Below are 22,934 nucleotides of genomic sequence, written 5' to 3'. Positions count from 1 at the left end.
TATCTCAGTATACAGGTCTCTATATTCCTCTTGATGTCATTTTGAAGTATTTTAATGTTCTTCTCCTAACATAAATATATTACAGTAATAATATATTCATATGGTGGGACAAAAAGTCACAGAACCAAGGACAGAAAACCAAAAAAATTATATGTATGTAATGTCAAAATCAAATTATACAAAGATATTAACAAGTTTTCTTAAATATACTGTAAATGAACATTAAAACATTTATGTAAATCTTACAACATTAAACGCAGTGAAAATACATGATATGAGCACGAATGGCGTAAAATTGGATACAAATAAAACTGTGATAAAAATGACAGCAAACCCCTACAAGAGAACCAAAGCTCAAAAATTAACAGGAACGTTGAATTGTAAAGGTTTTGTCTTCATCACAATCTGTAGATCCCTCTCTGTTAGCTTTTCTTCATGTGTGATGGGTTGACCCAGGTCACCACCTCGGTTCTTTGGTCATTCTAAGGGTTTCGCAGATAACTGACCAAGTTAATGCAATCTTTTAACCATTATTTAATAAGGACCTTTCCGACTCCTAGGACATTCTTCCACTTATGGATCTGTAAGGTACTCTGTATCCTGAAATATCTCCCTATAATTGGTCTGATTTGTGAAAGAAAAATACAGAATTTTAGGCACATCCGCAAAATGTACCAATGTGATTTAGGTGTCCCTACATTTGGTCATGTAGAATCTGCTAACATTAAAAATAGTCTGTACACACTTCCTTCCTCAAGCTAAACCACCTGTTCTTGTACAGAGCCACTCGCTATAATCACTGATCGCTACTTGGAAAGATGATGGTACTATCGTGCCAAACCCCTCTGCATTACTTTCTGACTACCTACCTGCTGGGTGAGTGCTTTACATTCTTACAATGTATATAACACGCTACTAACCTGTCCTGAGATTAAACTAGGGGATGAGTGTTTTTATCAAATCGTTGCTAAAATGCAAGTGAGTGACGGTTACCATGCTACGAATACCTTCCTACGATAGGCTTAACACGTCCGATAACACCTGGGAGACGCAATGGGTGAATTCACTAACGCAGACATTGTGGGGAAACCACAAAATGTATTCTAATACAGACAAAATGTTTACAAATTCTCCGCCTTGAATACTTTTCTCAGTCGATTAGCTTTAACCTAGAATTTCCAATTCTCTCATTAATTCTTCATGATTTCCAGGTTAGTGAATAAATCCCACTGTACGACAAAAATTGAAAATAACTTGTGCTAGCTTTCTAAATGGTGTTTACAGAAATGCTTTTTTTTTTTTTATCCTTTAGTCCTGAGACCCGGATCTCAGGACTAAAACGTTCTTCATTTCAGACCCGGGCACAAGTGGTACGTGTGTTAGTAATTAATGAGGGATAAATGATACCGAGGGTTTCTTTAATTTCTGTTCAATGTCTGTGTCCGGCTCGATTCCTGTATAATCTACTCAATGCACCAGATCCACATTTTAATTTGACACATGCAGCGTAGATTGCTTTCATTGTATTTGCGAACATATAAGCAACTCAAAATTACAGACACTACACAAAACGGAAAAAAAAACATTTATTAAAAAAAAAAAAAGATGACAGGTAACAAGCTATATATTGCTGGTCACTTGTCCTTTAATGTTACTATTAATGTCAATAAATAGAATGTTTATTTTAAATCCTGGGGGTGTTTCTTCTACCTCTTTTCACATCGCCCTCACTGTCTGTCTGTGATTGTCTTCTGACCATGTCATTGTCGTTGGCCATCTAATCAGGGGATACGGTGTGGATTGATAGACACAGAAGACTATTCACTAAACACTGTGTTGTGGTGAACTGATCTTTAAAATGTAGGCTGAAAAATCAGAAATTCTGATTCCACACGGCAGTGGTGTACTAACGGGGTGGGGGGAGGTCCGCCCCGGGTGCCACTCAGTAGGGGGGTGTGGTCCGCCCCGGGTGCCACTCAGTAGGGGTTGCCACACTCTGTGCCTCCTGCTGGTTCGCAATAATATCCTCTCCCTCATGGCTCCGGTGCTCAGTCAGTGAATCAGCGCACAGGGAGGGGCTCTGTGTTCTGAGTCATCACTGAGCACCAGAGAGGTTATTATGGAGTGTACTAACAGGGGGCACTATGTATTCTGCCAGGTTTCTCCCCTGCACGGCCACTCTGAACATGTAGGAGGTCACAGTCAGCCTGTCTAGATCCCCTGCACCTGCTGCACTGCCTGACCCTGGGCTGGGATGGAGAGAGACACCCCCTGAATAATAAGATAATAATATTGTAAATTCACCCCCACCTTATCATAATACCCTCATCACCTTCCTCAGTCATCCAGTCACCCCCTCCCTCAGTCACTCTGTCACCAGTCACCCCCTCCCTCTGTTACCAGTCACCCCCTCCCTCAGTCACTCTCTCACCCCTCCATCAGTCACCCAGTCACCCCCTCCCTCAGCCACCCAGTCACCCCCTCCCTCAGTCACTCTCTCACCCCCTCCCTCAGCCACCCAGTCACCCCCTCCCTCAGTCACTCTCTCACCCCCTCCCTCAGCCACCCAGTCACCCCCTCCCTCAGTCACTCTCTCACCCCCTCCATCAGTCACCCAGTCACCCCATCCCTCAGCCACCCCGTCACCCCCTCCCTCAGCCACCCAGTCACCCCCTCCCTCAGTCACTCTCTCACCCCTCCATCAGTCACCCAGTCACCCCCTCCCTCAGCCACCCAGTCACCCCCTCCCTCAGTCACTCTCTCACCCCCTCCCTCAGCCACCCAGTCACCCCCTCCCTCAGTCACTCTCTCACCCCCTCCATCAGTCACCCAGTCACCCCATCCCTCAGCCACCCCGTCACCCCCTCCCTCAGCCACCCAGTCACCCCCTCCCTCAGTCACTCTCTCACCCCCTCCCTCTGTCACCAGTCACCCTCCCCAGTCACTCAGCCACCATGTCACCCCCTCCCTCAGTCACCCTATCACCCCTTCCTTCCCTCACTCTGCAATCTGTCATCCCCTCCCTCCCACACTCTGCTATCCCTATCCCACAGCACACTATGTGCCCTACAATGCCCTACACACACACATGCACTACATCCTTATCACCCCACACTATGTGGATATGTTGTTCACCCAGATCAGGGCTATCGGGGGATGTAAGATTTATGGGGATATGTTATGTTCTGGGGTACTTATGGGACTTTATAAAAATGTTTTTTTTTTTCTGCCTGTGGATAATTAGGTTATTGTATTAGCTACTTTAATTATATCACAGGCAGAGGGAGGGATTGTGTGCTGTAAGTGGGAGTGTCGGGCATGGTTGTATTGTTCTGATTGGTTTGTGTCCTTTGTGTGCCTGTGTTCCATCAGGTCCAGGGGGTGTGCCTCTGGCATGAGGAATTCTATATAAGCCAACCTGTACCAATAAAGCTTTAGACTTGTTCTACCCTTCATGAAGTTTCGGCTCATATTTGGGGGATTGGAGAACTACCTACCCTCTGGGGATTGCTATAATCACTATACTCCCCAGAGTATAATCACTAAGCTCTTGTACGAGCTTGTTCCTGTTCCTGATTTCTGGACTAAGAGAGATCTGCCTACTGGAAGCTGGATCCTGGTCTTGGGTCCAGAGTGGGTGGAAGACGGCGAGACCCCAACCAAGCTGCGGCGGTTCGTGGGGTCTGTGGTGGTTATGGTGTCTAGTGGAGTGCTTGGAGCCCTCGGAAAGTACTAAGAGCATCCGTCAACGGAGGTACCCAGTCGAGGTGCCAGGCGATCCGTTACACCTCCCTGCTATCTGGTCAGAATTCCCATCCTGGCATATACCCCTTTAACATGTCATATAAAACCCACACTGCCATAATACCCTCGCTGCCATATACACCTTATCATAATACACACCCTGCCATACACCCCCGCCTTGACATAATACCCTCTCTTCCATATAACACCCAATCCCATTGTTCCCACCCGTGACATATAACACCCACCACTGCCATATAAGAGCATATACTCACCACCTCACCTGCAGTCACCTCCTTCAATCCACTGTATGCACCCTGCCATATACCTTTCTCCTGCTAGTAATACTCACCCACTTACATATACCTCCACGTTGTCACATTCCCCCATGCAATACCACACACTAAGTCCCAGGCACAACTGTTCCCCCCACTGTCACATAGACACATTATACACAGGCTCTCATTCACAGATTACATATGCAGTCACACACATTGCATGCACGTAGGCTGTCACAAACACACATTTTCACACAAGGGGCTAGGACAGATATATACTGGGAGGCAGTGAGATTAAACATTTTTTATGGACCATATAGGAGTTAGCGCGCGCCCTGCAGTAAGCCGGGAGCCGGGATATGACGTCATCCTGGCATCGGCATCACTATTGGTCGTGCGAGTGAGCTCTGCAGGAAGAGCACAGAGATCCCAGCCCAGCAGCAACCAATCGCTAGTCACCAGTGAGAGGATCCACTCCAGCTCTCCCAGAGCAAGGTAGGGAGGTTGGACCTCTTAATAACTAAACGTGTGTGTATGTCTGTGGTTGTGTATGTGTTTAGTAGATAGCTCTCTAATTTGGTGTCCTTATGTCAATCCCACATAAGGATAACAAATAAGCGAGTTATCTACTAAACAACTGAAAGATTAAAATTTTAAAAACGGCTTTTTAAATGTTGATCTTTTAGCTGCTTAGTAGATAATTCCCTAAATTGGTGCCCTTATGTGAGATTCCATATGTAAAGATACCAAATTGGGGTGCTGTTTAGCAGATAGATCCCTTATTTGCTGTCCTTAAAATGGCAATCCCATGTAAGAATAACAAATAGGGGGGTTATCGTTTAATAAAGATCAAAGTTAATAGGTGTCAGCCATCCCAGAAATCTGGGCGGCTAATGTGAGTTCTATGCAAATGTGTTGTCTGATGCCAGCATGCACAATACGCTGTCGTCAGACAGCCAATGGCAGCACATTACCCCATTACCTAGTGAAACTTATTAATGCTCCCAGCTCCCCCTGTTTATGTGCCTCCCCTGTATATTGTTCCTAGAGTCACCACTGCTTTAGGGGCCTGGTTGTGAGCTGTGGTGCTTTAATGGTGCGACCAGGCTTCTGTAATAATGTAATGGCAGCGCTAGGGGGAAGTGAAATTCAGCCACTTCCTTCCAGCTAACACTGAGACACGCAGGATGGAGGGCGGCACTGATTGGGAGAGAACTAGAGCCCAACTCCCAACAGCCTCAGCTAGCAGGTAGGAAACAGGAGGATGGCATTGTGTATCTGTATATGTGTATATGTGTGTCTGTATCTGTTTGTGACTGTGTGTCTGTATCTGCATGTGTGTAAGTGTGTCTGTATCTGCATTTGTGTCAGTGTGTGTATATATCTGCATACATCTCAGCATCTTGCCAACACTACACACAAACACATCCCTGCATTCCAATGTAAACACTACACACAAACACATCCCTGCATTCCAATGTAAACACTACACACAAACACATCCCTGCATTCCAATGTAAACACTACACACAAACACATCCCTGCATTCCAATGTAAACACTACACACAAACACATCCCTGCATTCCACTGTAAACACTACACACAAACACATCCCTGCATTCCAATGTAAACACTACACGCAAACACATCCCTGCATTCCAATGTAAACACTACATACAAACACATCCCTGCATTCCAATGTAAACACTACATACAAACACATCCCTGCATTCCAATGTAAACACTACACGCAAACACATCCCTGCATTCCAATGTAAACACTACACACAAACACATCCCTGCATTCCAATGTAAACACTACACACAAACACATCCCTGCATTCCAATGTAAACACTACATGCAAACACATCCCTGCATTCCAATGTAAACACTACACACAAACACATCCCTGCATTCCAATGTAAACACTACATACAAACACATCCCTGCATTCCAATGTAAACACTACATACAAACACATCCCTGCATCCCAATGTAAACACTACACACAAACACATCCCTGCATTCCAATGTAAACACTACAGACAAACACATCCCTGCATTCCAATGTAAACACTACACACAAACACATCCCTGCATTCCAATGCAAACACTACACGCAAACACATCCCTGCATTCCAATGTGAACACTACACACAAACACATCCCTGCATTCCAATGCAAACACTACACACAAACACATCCCTGCATTCCAATGTAAACACTACACACAAACACATCCCTGCATTCCAATGTAAACACTACACACAAACACATCCCTGCATTCCAATGTAAACACTACACGCAAACACATCCCTGCATTCCAATGTAAACACTACAGACAAACACATCCCTGCATTCCAATGTAAACACTACATACAAACACATCCCTGCATTCCAATGTAAACACTACAGACAAACACATCCCTGCATTCCAATGTAAACACTACAGACAAACACATCCCTGCATTCCAATGTAAACACTACATACAAACACATCCCTGCATTCCAATGTAAACACTACATACAAACACACCTCTGTATTAAAACATCACCATTATATATAACCACAAAACTGCATCTCACCAACACTACACACAAATGCATGAATACATTAACATGCCAACACTACATACAAACACACCCCTACATTCACTCACACTTACTCCATACAAAAACATGCTTACATTGAAACACTGCTCAATGCTACATACATTAAAAAAATTATGTGTGTTTTTTACATTTTAAAGTGGGGGTGCCAAAATGAGAACCCGCCCTGGGTGCCAAATGCTCTAGGTATGCCCCTGCCACACAGTATGTTGTTATTCCACACGCTATCTCCTGGTTCCACACTGTATGCCGTTATTCCACATGCTATCTCCTGGTTCCACGCGGTATGCCGTTATTTCACATGTTATCTCTTGATTCCACATAGTATGATTTCACATGTTCTCTCCTGATTTCACATGTTCTCTCCTGATTTCACATGTTCTCTCTTGATTCCACATAGTATGATTTCACATGTTCTCTCCTGATTTCACATGTTCTCTCCTGATTTCACATGTTCTCTCTTGATTCCACATAGTATAATTTCACGTTCTCTCCTGATTCCACGTTATCTCTTGATTCCACATAGTATGATTTCACATGTTCTCTCCTGATTTCACGTTATCTCTTGATTCCACATAGTATGATTTCACATGTTCTCTCCTGATTTCACGTTATCTCTTGATTCCACATAGTATGATTTCACATGTTCTCTCCTGATTTCACATGTTCTCTCCTGATTTCACGTTATCTCTTAATTCCACATAGTATGATTTCACATGTTCTCTCCTGATTTCACGTTATCTCTTGATTCTCTCTTCTATCTTATGTCTCGTTCCAGGTGTTTCCATGGGTTGGCAGATTGAGGTACCCCAGGAACCTGTGCTGGGATTGGTTGGTGATTCAGTCCTTCTGCCTGTTTCCTACTTCATCCCTCAACCTCCAGCCATACTCCATATCACGTGGGTTTACCATAAGTCCATCATTCTCTTTGCAGAAATGATTCGCTGTCACAGTGATCCGTCCATCTCTTCCTCTCCTCTCAGGCTATGCCACAAATATAGTATAGCGGTGGAGGAGTACCGGCAGAGAGTAACATTCTTAGCAGATACCGCCTCCTTACTTCTCAGCGACTTGCATGTAAATGACAGCGGAATATACCTGGTGAACTTCGCCGAACTCAACCAAACCAAGAGCCTAACCCTGCTTGTCCAAACACAGTACCAAGTGCCAGGTATCTACAAACAGAATTCTCTCAGCTTCTCAGATGTGGTTTCTCTGGTGCAGTTCAGATAGTATTTAAATCATGGCTGGGTGGGGTGCTGGCTAACAGGTTTTCTGTAATTATTCCATTCAGAAGTTCTGGCACAGGCATGATGACAAAGCTGGTAGAAATGTTTAACTTCATCCATAATGTTTTGAAACCGTTTCCCTAACCCTGCGCCTAATGCCTTTAACAGCATGCGCTGCAGCCCACGCAAGTTGGGTGCACGTTATATAGCCAGGGAGGAGGGAAATCGCCAGCCGGGCAGCTTGCAGCGGGGTGATTTGGCAGACTATATCATGGTATCAGGATCCATTCAGCAGAATACGATCCCCCTGGCTGTGCCACCTAGAGGGACAATATAAGCACCAAAACAACGCTTGCTTAAAACGCTGGAAAACGCTAAGATTGGAAATAAAAGACATGTTTTTGTAACAGAGTTTCTTCCAAACCCGTTAGATCCTAATGAAGTTCTGGGGGAGCTTTTGGCGTGGTAATGCGAGCTTGGCCTTTACTCCATCTGTACCATATGAGTACATGCACAGTGTGTACAGCACTGCCACTAGTAACTAGTTTAACTAATACATTGCCTGAGCTGCCTAGCAAAGTTTCAAAATGGAATTAAAGACGTTTGTAAATAAAAAAAATAAAAAAAGAATCTGAGAAGAATTTAAAACAAAATATAGAATCAGCGACAGATACCTTTTAGTTAGCTATCTGGTTGTGATAAAACAGGGGGTTAACGTCAAGCATCAAAACCACAACAACACACCATAGAGAATCATATGCCTGCAGTGCCCTGGCACTGCTTTACAACAGTTTGTGGCTGGAGTTAATGGCGGCTGAGTGAGGATCCTGCTCCACATTTATTGGCAGACAAGTTAGCGTAACGCTGTCAGCCAGCAACATGCGCCTTATCGGAGAACATGCACAGAATTAAAAAAGAATGGGGTGAAGAGTCAGCGCTACGTAGCCACAGAGAAATATTGTATAGAACGGCTGCACACCTTAAAAAAGGGGAGTTCCCCTAATCCCCTTATATAAGTAACATAAAACACAAAAACAGAATAAAAAGGGTGCGCCTAACTTACATGAAGATAAACATAAATATAATAGTCCAAAGTCCTACAATGGGTCCGAAGTGGTAAGTTCCACAAAGTATGGAGGATGCTTGAGGATGATGTCAGTCTTTACACAATTGCACTTGTAGTTCGGTGATGATATGTGAAGATAAAAGCAGGAAAGCAAAATCCCAATGGTACAGTATGTCAGCAAGGTAAAAAGGGATAAAATAGTGATAATGAAAATTACTCACAATTTTCAGAGCTAAAATCCAGCTCTGGTATTGAATGCGTGAAGTGGAATGATCCCCACTCAAGGATATATAGGATAACGCTGGTCAGCAAGTAGTGCAGATGAAGAGTCCAGCGATGATCCAGCTCGGCCGATAATAAAATAAAATAAAATATAGTGCTCTCTGTATAGCAAATGGTAGAAGAAATAAAATATACTCACAGTATATAGAGCAGGCTCAACTGCTCGGTGTAAGCGTATGGGTGGTATAATCCCCACCTATGGATTCTTTGCGCTTTTGCGTTGGTTTTGAAATATAAGTACGGTCAGGTTAAAGTAAAAATTAAGTAAATAGATAAAAAGATGTGGAAGGAATATGGCAAACAAGATATTTTGGTGCCAAAAAATTCCTTTATTACAAATATAAAATATAAAATATGTAATATCTATTTGTATTGCAGTGAATAAAGTGTTTTATCTGATCATTTTTTTGTGTAATTGATGATTTAAAATAAGTAGTTTTAGACTTAATAATGTCACTGGTGCGTTTACATACTATGCACTTGTTGCATTTAAAAAACCCACTAGGTTTGGGTAAAAAAGTAAGAGGGTTAGGAGGGGGTTTATCGTATTTTTTGTTTAGTATAATTAGTTGTAAGGATGGACTTAAAGCTGGGTGCCCCTCTAAATATAACATGTGGTTTATCAGGGATAACACCAGCTAGAGTTTCATCCTGTTTTAATATATGCCAATGTTTCTTAACCCCTTAAGGACCGAGGACGGTTCAGGACCGTCATCGGCATTTTTGCATTGCCGACCGAGGACGGTCCTGAACCGTCCTAACGGTCCAATGTACTTACCCGATCGCCGTCGTTCCCCCGGCGGCGATCGGCGGTGCTCCCGTTGTGGGGAGACTGCCTGCAGCCCAGACAGTCTCCCCATGGCGGATTAGGACCCCTGTGGCCATGTGATCGCCCAACAGGGCGACCACATGGTCACAATAGGTGTCCATGTCTCTGCCTGCAGGGGGACTGTCTGTGCTGACAGGCAGTCTCCCTGCTTAGTGTAAAATCATAAAAAAAATAAAGTTTAAAGTTAATAAATAAAAATTATAATTATATATATGTGTGTATATATATATGATATATAGACGTATATTATATATATATAATATACGTCTAAATATCATATATATAATGTCATACTAAGTGTATTTTTATATTAATATGTACATATATTAATATAAAAATACACTTATAATTAAATTACACACGTGTATATATATAATATATATAATAACTATATATATTGTGTATATATTATTATAAACTACAAATAATAAGTAATTTAAATTAAACTAAAAAAATTAAAAATAATAATAAAAATTTTAAAAAAAATTATATATCTATACGAAATTTTATTCTAACTGTATTTTGATATTAATATATATATATTTATATCAAAATACACTTAGAATGAAATTGTATATATATCTATGTATATATAAATAAATAAAAAGAATACGAACTATTCATATGTCCATATACAAAATTACATAAATAATTATATAAATATACACGTAGACTTCAAATATATAAATATGCATATATATTTAAATTCTACGTGCGTATTTATGTAATATTTTTACATAATTAAGTTATTTTATTGATTGCAATTTAAGGGACCTGCCTGCCAACCCAGGCCGAGAGTACAGAGAATTTAATTTGCTATCACTGTATTTTACCCTGTAACGTTCTACGACACCCTAAAACCTGTTCATGGGGGGTACTGTTTTACTCGGGAGACTTCGCTGAACACAAATATTAGTGATTCAAAACAGTAAAACATATCACAGCGATGATATTGTCAGTGAAAGTGACTTTTTTTGCATTTTTCACACACAAACAGCACTTTTACTGATGATATAATTGTTGTGATACATTTTCCAGTTTTGAAACACTAATATTTGTGTTCAGCAAAGTCTCCTGAGTATAACAGTACCCCCCATGTACAGGTTTTATAGCGTTTTTGAAAGTTACAGGGTCAAATATATGGGTCATATTTTTACATTGAAAATGGCCAGGTTGGTTACGTTGCCTTTGAGAGCGTATGGTAGCCCAGGAATGCGAATTACCCCCATGATGGCATACCATTTGCAAAAGTAGACAACCCAAGGTATTGCAAATGGGGTATGTCCAGTCTTTTTTAGTAACCACTTAGTCACAAACACTGGCCAAAATTAGCGTTCAATTTAGTTTTTTACTTTTTTCACACACAAACAAATATGAACGCTACCTTTGGCCAGTGTTTGCGACTAAGTGGCTACTAAAAAAGTCTGGACATACCCCATATTGAATACCCTGGGTTGTCTACTTTAAAAAAAATATGTACATGTGGGGTGTTATTTAGCGATTTATGACAGATAATAGTGTTACAATGTCACTATTGATACATTTTAAAAATATAGGTTTTGAAACCTCAATATCCTACTTGTACCTATAGCCCTATAACATGCAAAAAAATAGCAAAAAGCATGTAAACACTGGGTATTTTTAAACTCAGGACAAAATTTTGAATCTATTTAGCAGTTTTTTTCATTCGCTTTTGTAGATGAGTAAAAGATTTTTTACATAAAAGTCAAAACACATGTATTTTTTTCAATTTTTCATCATATTTTTTCATTTTTTAAAAATTAAATTACATGAGATTATATAAATAATGGTATGTAAAGAAAGCCCCTTTTGTCCTGAAAAAAACAATATATAATTTGTATAGGAACAGTAAATGAGAGAGCGGAAAATTACAGCTAAACACAACCACCACAAAAGTGTCAAAAAGATGCCTGGTCGCAAATGTACAACATCGCAAAAAAAGTCCGGTCCTTAAGGGGTTAATAATCTTCTTCATAACATTGCTTTTGTTATTGAAGTCGAAAATAATTGGCATAACTAGGGGCAAACCAATCTCTTTATGGCAGATTGGGAATCCACTGCCATTCTGGGGGGGCATGACTGGCGGGCAAACTTGGTCACATATTTTAGATATATAGATGATCTGTTTTTTATTTGGGAAGGGACGGAGGATTCTCTGAACCAGTTTTTACAGCATTTAAACAAAAATGACAGAAGTATCATTTTAACTTGGGAGTACAGTAACTCTTCTATCCACTTTTTAGATTTAGAATTTTTTATTAAAGATGATGTAATTAACACCAAAACTTTTTTTAAGAAAGTATGCACTAATAATGTTATCGATGTCACTAGCTGCCATCATAAACCCTGGCTCCAAGGCATACCAAAAAGCCAGTTCCTCCGTCTTCGGTGGAACTGCTCCCTTACCCAAGACTTTGAAGCCCAATCTCAGACGTTGTTAGATAAATTTTCTGAGAAAAATTACCCCAAAAAAGATTTAGATCTTACTCTAAAAAATATTAAAGAAAAAAACTGATCAGAACTTCTTGAATACAAAAATAAAAAAGACACTAAAGATGCACCATCTTTGCCAATTATTTTCGACTTCAATAACAAAAGCAATGTTATGAAGAAGATTATTAAGAAACATTGGCATATATTAAAACAGGATGAAACTCTAGCTGGTGTTATCCCTGATAAACCACATGTTATATTTAGAGGGGCACCCAGCTTTAAGTCCATCCTTACAACTAATTATACTAAACAAAAAATATGATAAACCCCCTCCTAACCCTCTTACTTTTTTACCCAAACCTAGTGGTTTTTTTAAATGCAACAAGTGCATAGTATGTAAACGCACCAGTGACATTATTAAGTCTAAAACTACTTATTTTAAATCATCAATTACACAAAAAAATGATCAGATAAAACACTTTATTCACTGCAATACAAATAGATATTACATATTTTATATTTTATATTTGTAATAAAGGAATTTTTTGGCACCAAAATATCTTGTTTGCCATATTCCTTCCACATCTTTTTATCTATTTACTTAATTTTTACTTTAACCTGACCGTACTTATATTTCAAAACCAACGCAAAAGCGCAAAGAATCCATAGGTGGGGATTATACCACCCATACGCTTACACCGAGCAGTTGAGCCTGCTCTATATACTGTGAGTATATTTTATTTCTTCTACCATTTTTATTTGCTATACAGAGAGCACTATATTTTATTTTATTTTATTATCGGCCGAGCTGGATCATCGCTGGACTCTTCATCTGCACTACTTGCTGACCAGCGTTATCCTATATATCCTTGAGTGGGGATCATTCCACTTCACGCATTCAATCAGTGGCGTACACATGACCCATGGGGCCCCGGTGCGAAAATTGATCCGTGGGCCCCCCCCCCCCCTCGCGCTTACTCTGCGCGGGCCGGGGCAGCAACACATGGCGGCGGGCACCTGGTCGCAGGGGTTGCGACCGCGGTATGTACGCCACTGCATGCAGATGCACACACACTTAAAGGACCACTACAGACACCCAGATCACATCAGCTCAATGAAGTGGTCTGGGTGTCAGGTCCCTCTAGTTTTAACCCTGCAGCTGAAAGCATAGCAGTTTCAGAGAAACTGTTATGTTTTACTGAGGGTTAATCCAGCCTCTAGTGGCTGTCTCACTGTCAGCCGCTAGAGGCGCTTCCGCCATTTTAAGACACTGAACGTCCATAGGAAAGCATTGAGTAATGCTTTCCTATGGGCGGTTTGAATGCGTGCACGGCTCTTGCCGTGCATGCGCATTCGGAGCTGAGAGGCGGAGGGATCCCCAGCGCCATGGGAGTCCGGCGCTGGAGAAAGGTAAGTGCTGAAGACACACACACACACACACACTCTCACGAACAAATGCATACACACTAGCTAACAGACACACACATTTACTGACAAAGACACACTCAGCGGCAGACATACATACACACTCACTTACAAAACATCAAACAGACTCACTAACACACACACACACAAACACACTCAGTAACAGACACACACAGTAACACACTCACTGACACTCACTAGCACACACTCTAACACAAACACTCACACTAACACACACACACACACTAACGCTCACACACACTAACACACACACACACTAACACACACACACACTAACACTCACTCACACACACACTAACACACACACACTAACACTCACACGCACTAACACTAACACACACTCACACACTAACACACACACACACTAACACTCACACACACTAACACACACACACACTAACACTCACTCACTCACACACACACACACACACTAACACTCACTCACACACACACTCACTCACACACACACTAACACACACTAACACTCACACGCACTAACACTAACACACACTCACACTCACACTCACACACACACACTAACACTCACACACACTTACACATGTTTTTTTTTTTTATTTAATCCCCCCAGCCTCCTTACCTTTGGAGTGCTGAGGGGATTCCCTGGGGTCCAGTGGTGCTGCTGGGCTCCTGGGGGGGCCGGTCACCCGGCGGGCTGGCTGGTCCTGCGGGCGCGCGAGGGAGCACTCTCCCCTGAGTGCTTCCTCTTCAGCTCCCTCGCGCGCCGCGTACTGATACCGGCGCCGGAAGATGACGTCATCTTCCGGCTCCGGTATCAGTGCGGTGCGCGAGGGAGCTGAAGAGGAAGCACTCAGGGGGAGAGTGCTCCCTCGCGCACCAGCCGGCCGCCGGGTGTAAGCAGGGCCAGCCTCGGGGGGCCCGGAGGTGGCCGGCTCCTGGGCCCCCCAGGAGAAGAGGCTGGCGGAGAGCGTACATACCGGGTCGCAGGGGCGGCCGGGCCCCCTGGTGGGCCGGGCCCGGTCGCAGCCGCGACCCCTGCGACCCTGGTATGTACGCCACTGCATTCAATACCAGAGCTGGATTTTAGCTCTGAAAATTGTGAGTAATTTTCATTATCACTATTTTATCCCTTTTTACCTTGCTGACATACTGTACCATTGGGATTTTGCTTTCCTGCTTTTATCTTCACATATCATCACCGAACTACAAGTGCAATTGTGTAAAGACTGACATCATCCTCAAGCATCCTCCATACTTTGTGGAACTTACCACTTCGGACCCATTGTAGGACTTTGGACTATTATATTTATGTTTATCTTTATGTAAGTTAGGCGCACCCTTTTCATTCTGTTTTTGTGTTTTATGCACAGAATTACCTCATTTATTGGCAGACAAGTTAGCGTAACGCTGTCAGCCAGCAACATGCGCCTTATCGGAGAACATGCACAGAATTACCTCATTTATTGGCAGACAAGTTAGCGTAACGCTGTTAGCCAGCAATGTGCGCCTGATCGGAGAACATGCACAGAATTACCTCATTTATTGGCAGACAAGTTAGCGTAACGCTGTCAGCCAGTAACGTGCGCCTAATCGGAGAACATGCACAGAATTACCTCATTTATTGGCAGAAAGTTAGCGTAACGCTGTCAGCCAGCAACGTGCGCCTAATCGGAGAACATGCACAGAATTACCTCATTTATTGGCAGAAAGTTAGCGTACCGCTGTCAGCCAGCAACGTGCACCTGATCGGAGAACATGCACAGAATTACCTCATTTATTGGCAGACAAGTTAGCGTAACGCTGTTAGCCAGCAATGTGCGCCTGATCGGAGAACATGCACAGAATTACCTCATTTATTGGCAGACAAGTTAGCGTAACGCTGTCAGCCAGTAACGTGCGCCTAATCGGAGAACATGCACAGAATTACCTCATTTATTGGCAGACAAGTTAGCGTAACGCTGTCAGCCAGCAACGTGCGCCTGATCGGAGAACATGCACAGAATTACCTCATTTATTGGCAGAAAAGTTAGCGTAACGCTGTCAGCCAGCAACGTGCGCCTAATCGGAGAACATGCACAGAATTACCTCATTTATTGGCAGACAAGTTAGCGTAACGCTGTCAGCCAGCAACGTGCGCCTAATCGGAGAACATGCACAGAATTACCTCATTTATTGGCAGACAAGTTAGCGTAACGCTGTCAGCCAGCAATGTGCGCCTGATCGGAGAACGTGCACAGAATTACCTCATTTATTGGCAGAAAGTTAGCGTAACGCTGTCAGCCAGTAACGTGCGCCTGATCGGAGAACATGCACAGAATTACCTCATTTATTGACAGAAAGTTAGCGTAACGCTGTCAGCCAGCAATGTGCGCCTGATCGGAGAACATGCACAGAATTAGATTAAGAGCTCAGTGGGCCTGGTGCTGACAATTATGATGGGCCTAATTACAGAATCTTATCGACCAAAAACACTAAAACAGTCATACCTCCCAAGCGTCATGTATCTGATGGAGATGGTGTTGGAGGGAAACAAAGGATGCAGCTATAAGAAAACACGTACTCTATGCTAATCTCTCTCTAATTTATGCTTTCATCTTTCAAGTAAATCCATACCCCCTAACAGCAGTGTCCAGTGAAGCAGGAAGTCAATGGGCACGGTAAAAGAGTGTGCCACTGGCGCGAATCACGTGACCAGAACTGCCAAAAGGGGCGAACATGCCCAAAAAGGGAGCATGTCTGTCCAAAGAATTGGAAGGTCAGCCTGGCATCAGTGTCCCGATGTATCACAGTGTCAGTGTCCCCATGCCACCCAGTCCCCTAGTCTCCCAGTGTCTCAGTGTCCCCATTTCTCCCAGTAAGAATAAAAATCCCTATCTACCAAACAGCTACTTTGGTGCTGACAGATTTTTCTAGTTTTATTAAAAACACCTAATCTAGGCAAAAAATAATGGGAGTGGGGCGGAGCCTGGCATCCAGACTGAGCGGTTGTGCTGAACCTCAGCTCCCGCTCTAATCTACACTTTCTGGGGGTAAATCCCCAACAAAAACGGCACAATCGCCCACTGGAAGGAAGCCGTCATGAAGGGGACACCCGGGGGACTCACCCGACACAAAAAACAAGCCTGTAACCCCCGGGGACCCGACAACACGCCCTGAGGCCTGCCGGAGATCGAGCATCGGGGAGACAGCCGCTCCCCGGGCTGACTGACATCTCCTACCCCCCAGCCCCCTTTTGGACCGATGGGGGTCATCTCGGTCTGCACCAAGCGACATGAGGGGCAGTCGCGAGCTGACACCACAGCTTGACACACCGCAGCACACGGGCAGCCGAGCACATGGTGCAACCAAAATGGCGGCGGCAACTACATCAGGTGAACCAAACAGTGTACCTGCAAGGGAGACTCACAGCGACATCATTCAGCGTGTGGAAGCTGCGTTTGCCCGATTCTGGCACAACTTGTACGAAAAGCTGCACGCACACCCGGCAGCCCAGCACACTACTACAAAAAAAAGCAAGCCGAGTCGTCCCCATGTGAACATGGGAAAAGCACCACTGCACCGGCGGACGGAGCGCAAGTATCGAGCCGTGAACGGAGGGAAGAGACGCTCCACTCCAGGCAAGGCCGCAGCCCCCAAGATACCTGCCCAACAGATGCGGCGACGTCGCAGCAAGAGCTCCGGCTGTCAAGTACCTCACAGAGACTTAGCCTCAAGACAGAGGGCCCGAGCATGCAGCCTCACAATGTCGGTCATCGATACGACCCAGAACTGGGAGACCTGCGTGCCCGACCCATACCCGGCACTACCCATGGATAGCCTGCGCTCCCTCCCAAGACGGGGAATAGGTTGAAGCTGGACTCTGGCCACACCAACCTTACTCTGCAACCAACAAGTTCATGAATAAGGCGCAAAGTATTGTATATTCCCTTTCGGGTGTTATATCATATAGTTTCTGAGATCCCTTCTATTGCTTCTCATACCCACCCTAAAGACGCTGACGCTAGGAATCCCAAGCGATCTGATATACTGAGGCTTTGTTTACAAGAGTAAAACTTATGGGGTTCATTATAACAACCACTCAGTCTAGCCATCTAATCCCTTGCTGACTTAGTCTACTTAACCATCATTACACTCAGACGAATGCTATGCTTAAATATGTTTACAGATTAGATCAGCATGTATTGAATCATAATTTCTAGTACTCAGTAACTATTCTAAAGCAACAGTTATACTTAAAGGACCACTCTAGGCACCCAAACCACTTCAGCTTAATGAAGTGGTCTGGGTGCCAGGTCCTTCTAGGGTTAACCCATTTTTTTATAAACATAGCAGTTTCAGAGAAACTGCTATGTTTGTGAATGGGTTAAGCCTTCCCCTATTTCCTCTAGTGGCTGTCTCATTGACAGCCGCTAGAGGCGCTTGCGTGATTCTCACTGTGAAAATCACAGTGAGAGCACGCAAGCATCCTAGGAAAGCATTATGAATGCTTTCCTATGTGACCGGCTGAATGCGCGCGCAGCTCTTGCCGCGCGTGCGCATTCAGCCGACGGGGAGGAGAAAAGGAGGATCGAAGGAGGAGAGCTCTCCGCCCACCGCTGGAAAAAGGTACGTTTTAAACACTTTCCCCTTTCCAGAGCCGGGCGGGAAGGGGTCCCTGAGGGTGGGGGCACCCTCAGGGCACTCTAGTGCCAGGAAAACGAGTATGTTTTCCTGGCACTAGAGTGGTCCTTTAACCTGCCATACTATGTATACTTATGCAGTGTAGTTTAATCACCTATTATTCTATATAAAAATTGTGCAGAATATTCCACATGCCAACCAACTGTTAAATGTCTGTTTGTATGCTTGTCAAAGCTGTTGGGGCATGACGAGCCCACTTGTTATATTTTCATGCACGCCAAAAATAAAGAATTAAAAAAAAACATTTTTTTTAAATAAATAAAAAAAATGAATAATGGGAGTTTAGTTACATTATATGATCATACATTGCATAAGCCTGCCACAATGTCAATGTACCCAAGGTCCTACTCTAACTGTCTGCTACATGAGCTACTCACTTGGGGAAATCCTTCTATCTCGAGTTCTCTGCAGTACCAGGCTAAATAGGGTCCTGACATGAGGCACCTGTGACAGGGAAGGGTGCAAAACCAAGGAGCTGGCTAGACTCCCAAATATATACATATAGGAGAAAACAAGGGGTTGGCTTGTTGGGGACACTGGGAGACATGGGGGGACTTGTGGACATAGACATGGGGGCACTGGGGGACATGGGGACACAGACATTTGGGGACACTGGGAGACATGGGGACATTAAAGCATGACTATAGTGATTAGATGACTATACAAAGCAGTTTTGCTGACACTATAGTGCCCTGAGGGTGCCCCCACTCTCAGGTTCCCCCTCCCATGGCGCTGAAGGGGTTAAAACCCCTTTATCAGCTTACCTTTATCCAGTGCCAGTGATCTCTCCTCACCCGTCGACTTCAGCTCCCGAGTGGAGCGGAATTCGAATGCGCGGCAAGTGCCACACACGCCTTCAAACAGTCCATAGGAAAGCATTTCCTCTATCTGACCACCAGAGCATGTCTCAATGCTTTCCTATGGACGCTCTGCGCAATGGATGCAAAATTTTCAGGAAGGTTGGCTTAACTCCTAATGTAAACATAGCAGTTTCTCTGAAACTGCTATGTTTACATCTGAAGGGTTAAAACCTCTGAGTGACATGGGGACAGTGAGATACTAGGGACACAGACACTGGGAGACATGGGGACAGTGAGACACTAGGGACACTGGCTGGGAGACATGGGGACACAGACATTTGGGGACAATGGGAGACATGGGAACATTAGGGACACTGATAGACATGGTGGCAGAAACTGGGAGACATTGGGACACTGGGAGCCATGGGGACACTGAGACACTAGGGACACTGGCTGGGAGACATGGGGACACGGGGAGACATGGAGACACTGAGACACTAGGGACACTGGCTGGGAGACATGGGGACACGGGGAGACATGGAGACACTGTCCCAATGTGCCTCCCAAGGTCCCTATGTCTGACAGCGTCCCCATGTGTCTCAGCATCCCTATGTCTCTCAGTATCCCCTACTGTCTCAGTGTCCCAATGTTTGCCAGTGTCTCAGTGTCCCCAGGTCTCCCAGTGTCTCAGTGTTCCCATGTCTCCCTGCTGCCTTTCACACCGTCCTTCACTTCCCTGAGCTGTAGTCTGTCTCTGCAGGCTGGGAGCTGCTGTCTGGACTCTCTGTGCTGTGTAGCTGCTCCCCCACGGATCAGTGAGTAGTAGAGAGAGGCAGGGAGATGCTGTAACTTCCTATCCCTGCCTCTCTCCACACACAGTGACCCCTACTGGCTGGTGCTCGTATTGCAGAGTAATATCTGTTTATACTGAGAAGAATATCTGCATTTGTATTGCCGGTATTACTGCAATACCGGCACGGCCGGGCAATCTCGAATACCATCTGTGCCAGTAAAATACCAGTCAGATGGCAAACCTAAGAGAAGTGTGTAAAAAAAAAAAAATTTTTTTTTTTTTTTTTAAATGCGCCTATTCCATGGGCCGGGGCCTGGGCCTGGAGCTGCAGCTCCATCAGCCCTTATGTTAATCCGGCCCTGCCGACAGAAATGTGCCAGGACTGGGCTACATCGCTCTGATATGCATTTATAAAAAGATGGAGCTTCTCTTGAGGAAAAAACTAATTTAACACAAGTTCTAGGGGATTTGCAATATTTTATTCAATGTGTGATTTCCTAAACAGAGACTGAACTAAATGCACATCAGCAGCATGCAATAAAATGCTGCCACCTAGAGGTAATATAATATATGACACTAAACAAAGTTTGTCATCAAAGTATTTCACAAGATACTTTACTAAACAGTGATTTGTTTTTATAATCTCAAACCTCAATTGAAGGGGTATTTTTCTGAACTGGGATATTTTAATGTAAGCCGATTAAGCTCCATATTATCTGAGCCTCGTGGTAAATTTTGGTAAATTCCAGGAATTCAAACAAAATCAACAACATTGAAGAAATGTAATATACAATGTACAGACAAAATTCCTTAGATTAGCCCCAAAATTCCTTAGATTAGCCCCCAAAATTCCTTAGATTAGCCCCAAAATAGAGCATCAGCCTCCGCAATAAACAAAAGAGCCCCAAGATGGGGAAGGTGAGCTCAGAAATGTTATCTCATATTCTCTAAAATCACATTATTCTTTAAATTGGGAAATTATGGGAATTGACTATAAATGGCAAATTCAAGGCCAAAATTGACAAACAGAAACAATTCCCCATTTTAGGTTATTTTCGATGTAAGATGTTCTGGTTTCACTGGTTACTGCATACCCTGCCTGTGTTTTATAATACCTTGCCGGTGTTTTATAGCTGGATACCCTGTCTGTGTTTTATAATACCCTGTCTGTGTTTTATAATACCCTGTCTGTGTTTTATAATACTCTGCCTGTGTTTTATAATACTCTGCCTGTGTTTTATAATACCCTGTCTGTGTTTTATAATACTCTGCCTGTGTTTTATAATACCCTGTCTGTGTTTTATAATACTCTGCCTGTGTTTTATAATACTCTGCCTGTGTTTTATAATACCCTGTCTGTGTTTTATAATATCCTGCCTGTGTTTTATAATACTCTGCCTGTGTTTTATAATACCCTGTCTGTGTTTTATAATACCCTGTCTGTGTTTTATAATACCCTGTCTGTGTTTTATAATACCCTGTCTGTGTTTTATAATACCCTGCCGGTGTTTTATAATACCCTGTCTGTGTTTTATAATACCCTGCCTGTGTTTTATAATACCCTGTCTGTGTTTTATAATACTCTGACTGTGTTTTATAATACCCTGTCTGTGTTTTATAGCTGAATACCCTGTCTGTGGTATTTAATACCCTGCCTGTGTTTTATAATTCCCTGCCTGTGTTTTATAACTGAATACCCTGCATGTGTTTTATAATACTCTGCTTGTGTTATATAGTACCCTGCCTGTGTTTTATAATTCCCTGCCTGTGTTATATAGTACCCTGCCTGTGTTTTATAATACCCTGCCTGTGTTATATAGTACCCTGCCTGTGTTTTATAATACCCTGCCTGTGTTTTATAATTCCCTGCCTGTGTTTTATAATACCCTGCCTGTGTTTTATAATACTCTGCTTGTGTTATATAGTACCCTGCCTGTGTTTTATAATTCCCTGCCTGTGTTATATAGTACCCTGCCTGTGTTTTATAATACCCTGCCTGTGTTATATAGTACCCTGCCTGTGTTTTATAATACCCTGCCTGTGTTTTATAATTCCCTGCCTGTGTTTTATAATACCCTGCCTGTGTTTTATAATACCCTGCCTGTGTTTTATAATACCCTGCCTGTGTTTTATAGGCTCCACGTTAACCCCGGCGCAGGACGCAGTTGTCACGTTAACCCCGGCGCAGGACGCAGCTGTGACTGACTTGGGAATTGTCTTCTTTGAATCGCTGGCTGTGAGAGGGAGCTGTCTATTTATATTCCTGGCTGTGCTGTTGGCGTTACATTGTGAATGGTGGAGAAAGGTCAGAAATGGACACCAGAGGCTGTGTCATGGTAAAACACACAGCTACATATAAAATATGTCCATTCCACAATGCTGTTTACACTCCTCCGTCCCTACTTGTGGTATCCCACATTTTAACAAACATGGAAACTCCACAGCAATAAAACTCACAGTAATGTGCAATGTGTATGAATGTATCACAGAGCTCCACAGCAATAACACTCACAGTAATGTGCAATGTGTATGGGAGTATCACAGAGCTCCACAGCAATAACACTCACAGTAATGTGCAGTATGTATGAGGGTATCACAGAGCTCCACAGCAATAACACTCACAGTAATGTGCAGTGTATATGAGGGTATCACAGAGCTCCACAGCAATAACACTCACAGTAATGTGCAATGTGTATGAATGTATCACAGAGCTCCACAGCAATAACACTCACAGTAATGTGC

General features: G+C 43.3%; 1 protein-coding gene across 1 annotated transcript; it reads left to right on the top strand.

Annotated features, from left to right (window-relative positions):
- Window positions 1-810: 810 nt before the first annotated feature.
- On the top strand, window positions 811-22,662 carry LOC134608197 (uncharacterized). Its single transcript, XM_063450860.1, has 3 exons — window positions 811-876; window positions 7,413-7,805; window positions 22,328-22,662. The coding sequence occupies exons 1-3, from the start codon at window positions 819-821 to the stop codon at window positions 22,549-22,551; spliced, it is 675 nt and encodes a 224-aa protein (XP_063306930.1). The 5' UTR covers window positions 811-818; the 3' UTR covers window positions 22,552-22,662.
- The last annotated feature ends 272 nt before the right edge of the window (window positions 22,663-22,934 follow it).

This window comes from Pelobates fuscus, chromosome 4 (genome assembly GCF_036172605.1).
Source record: "Pelobates fuscus isolate aPelFus1 chromosome 4, aPelFus1.pri, whole genome shotgun sequence".
NCBI classification, from domain to species: Eukaryota; Metazoa; Chordata; class Amphibia; order Anura; family Pelobatidae; genus Pelobates; species Pelobates fuscus.
Note: the sequence above shows the minus strand (reverse complement) of the source record. Positions and strands in the feature narration are given on the sequence as shown.

Bases quoted from the DNA above. Each gene is read 5' to 3' on its own strand.
- LOC134608197 (XM_063450860.1), top strand. From the start codon at position 819: ATGATGGTACTATCGTGCCAAACCCCTCTGCATTACTTTCTGACTACC. The intron at 877-7,412 runs GTGAGTGCTTTA...GTCTCGTTCCAG, and splicing joins TCTGACTACCTACCTGCTGG to GTGTTTCCATGGGTTGGCAG. The intron at 7,806-22,327 runs GTATCTACAAAC...TGTGTTTTATAG, and splicing joins AACACAGTACCAAGTGCCAG to GCTCCACGTTAACCCCGGCG.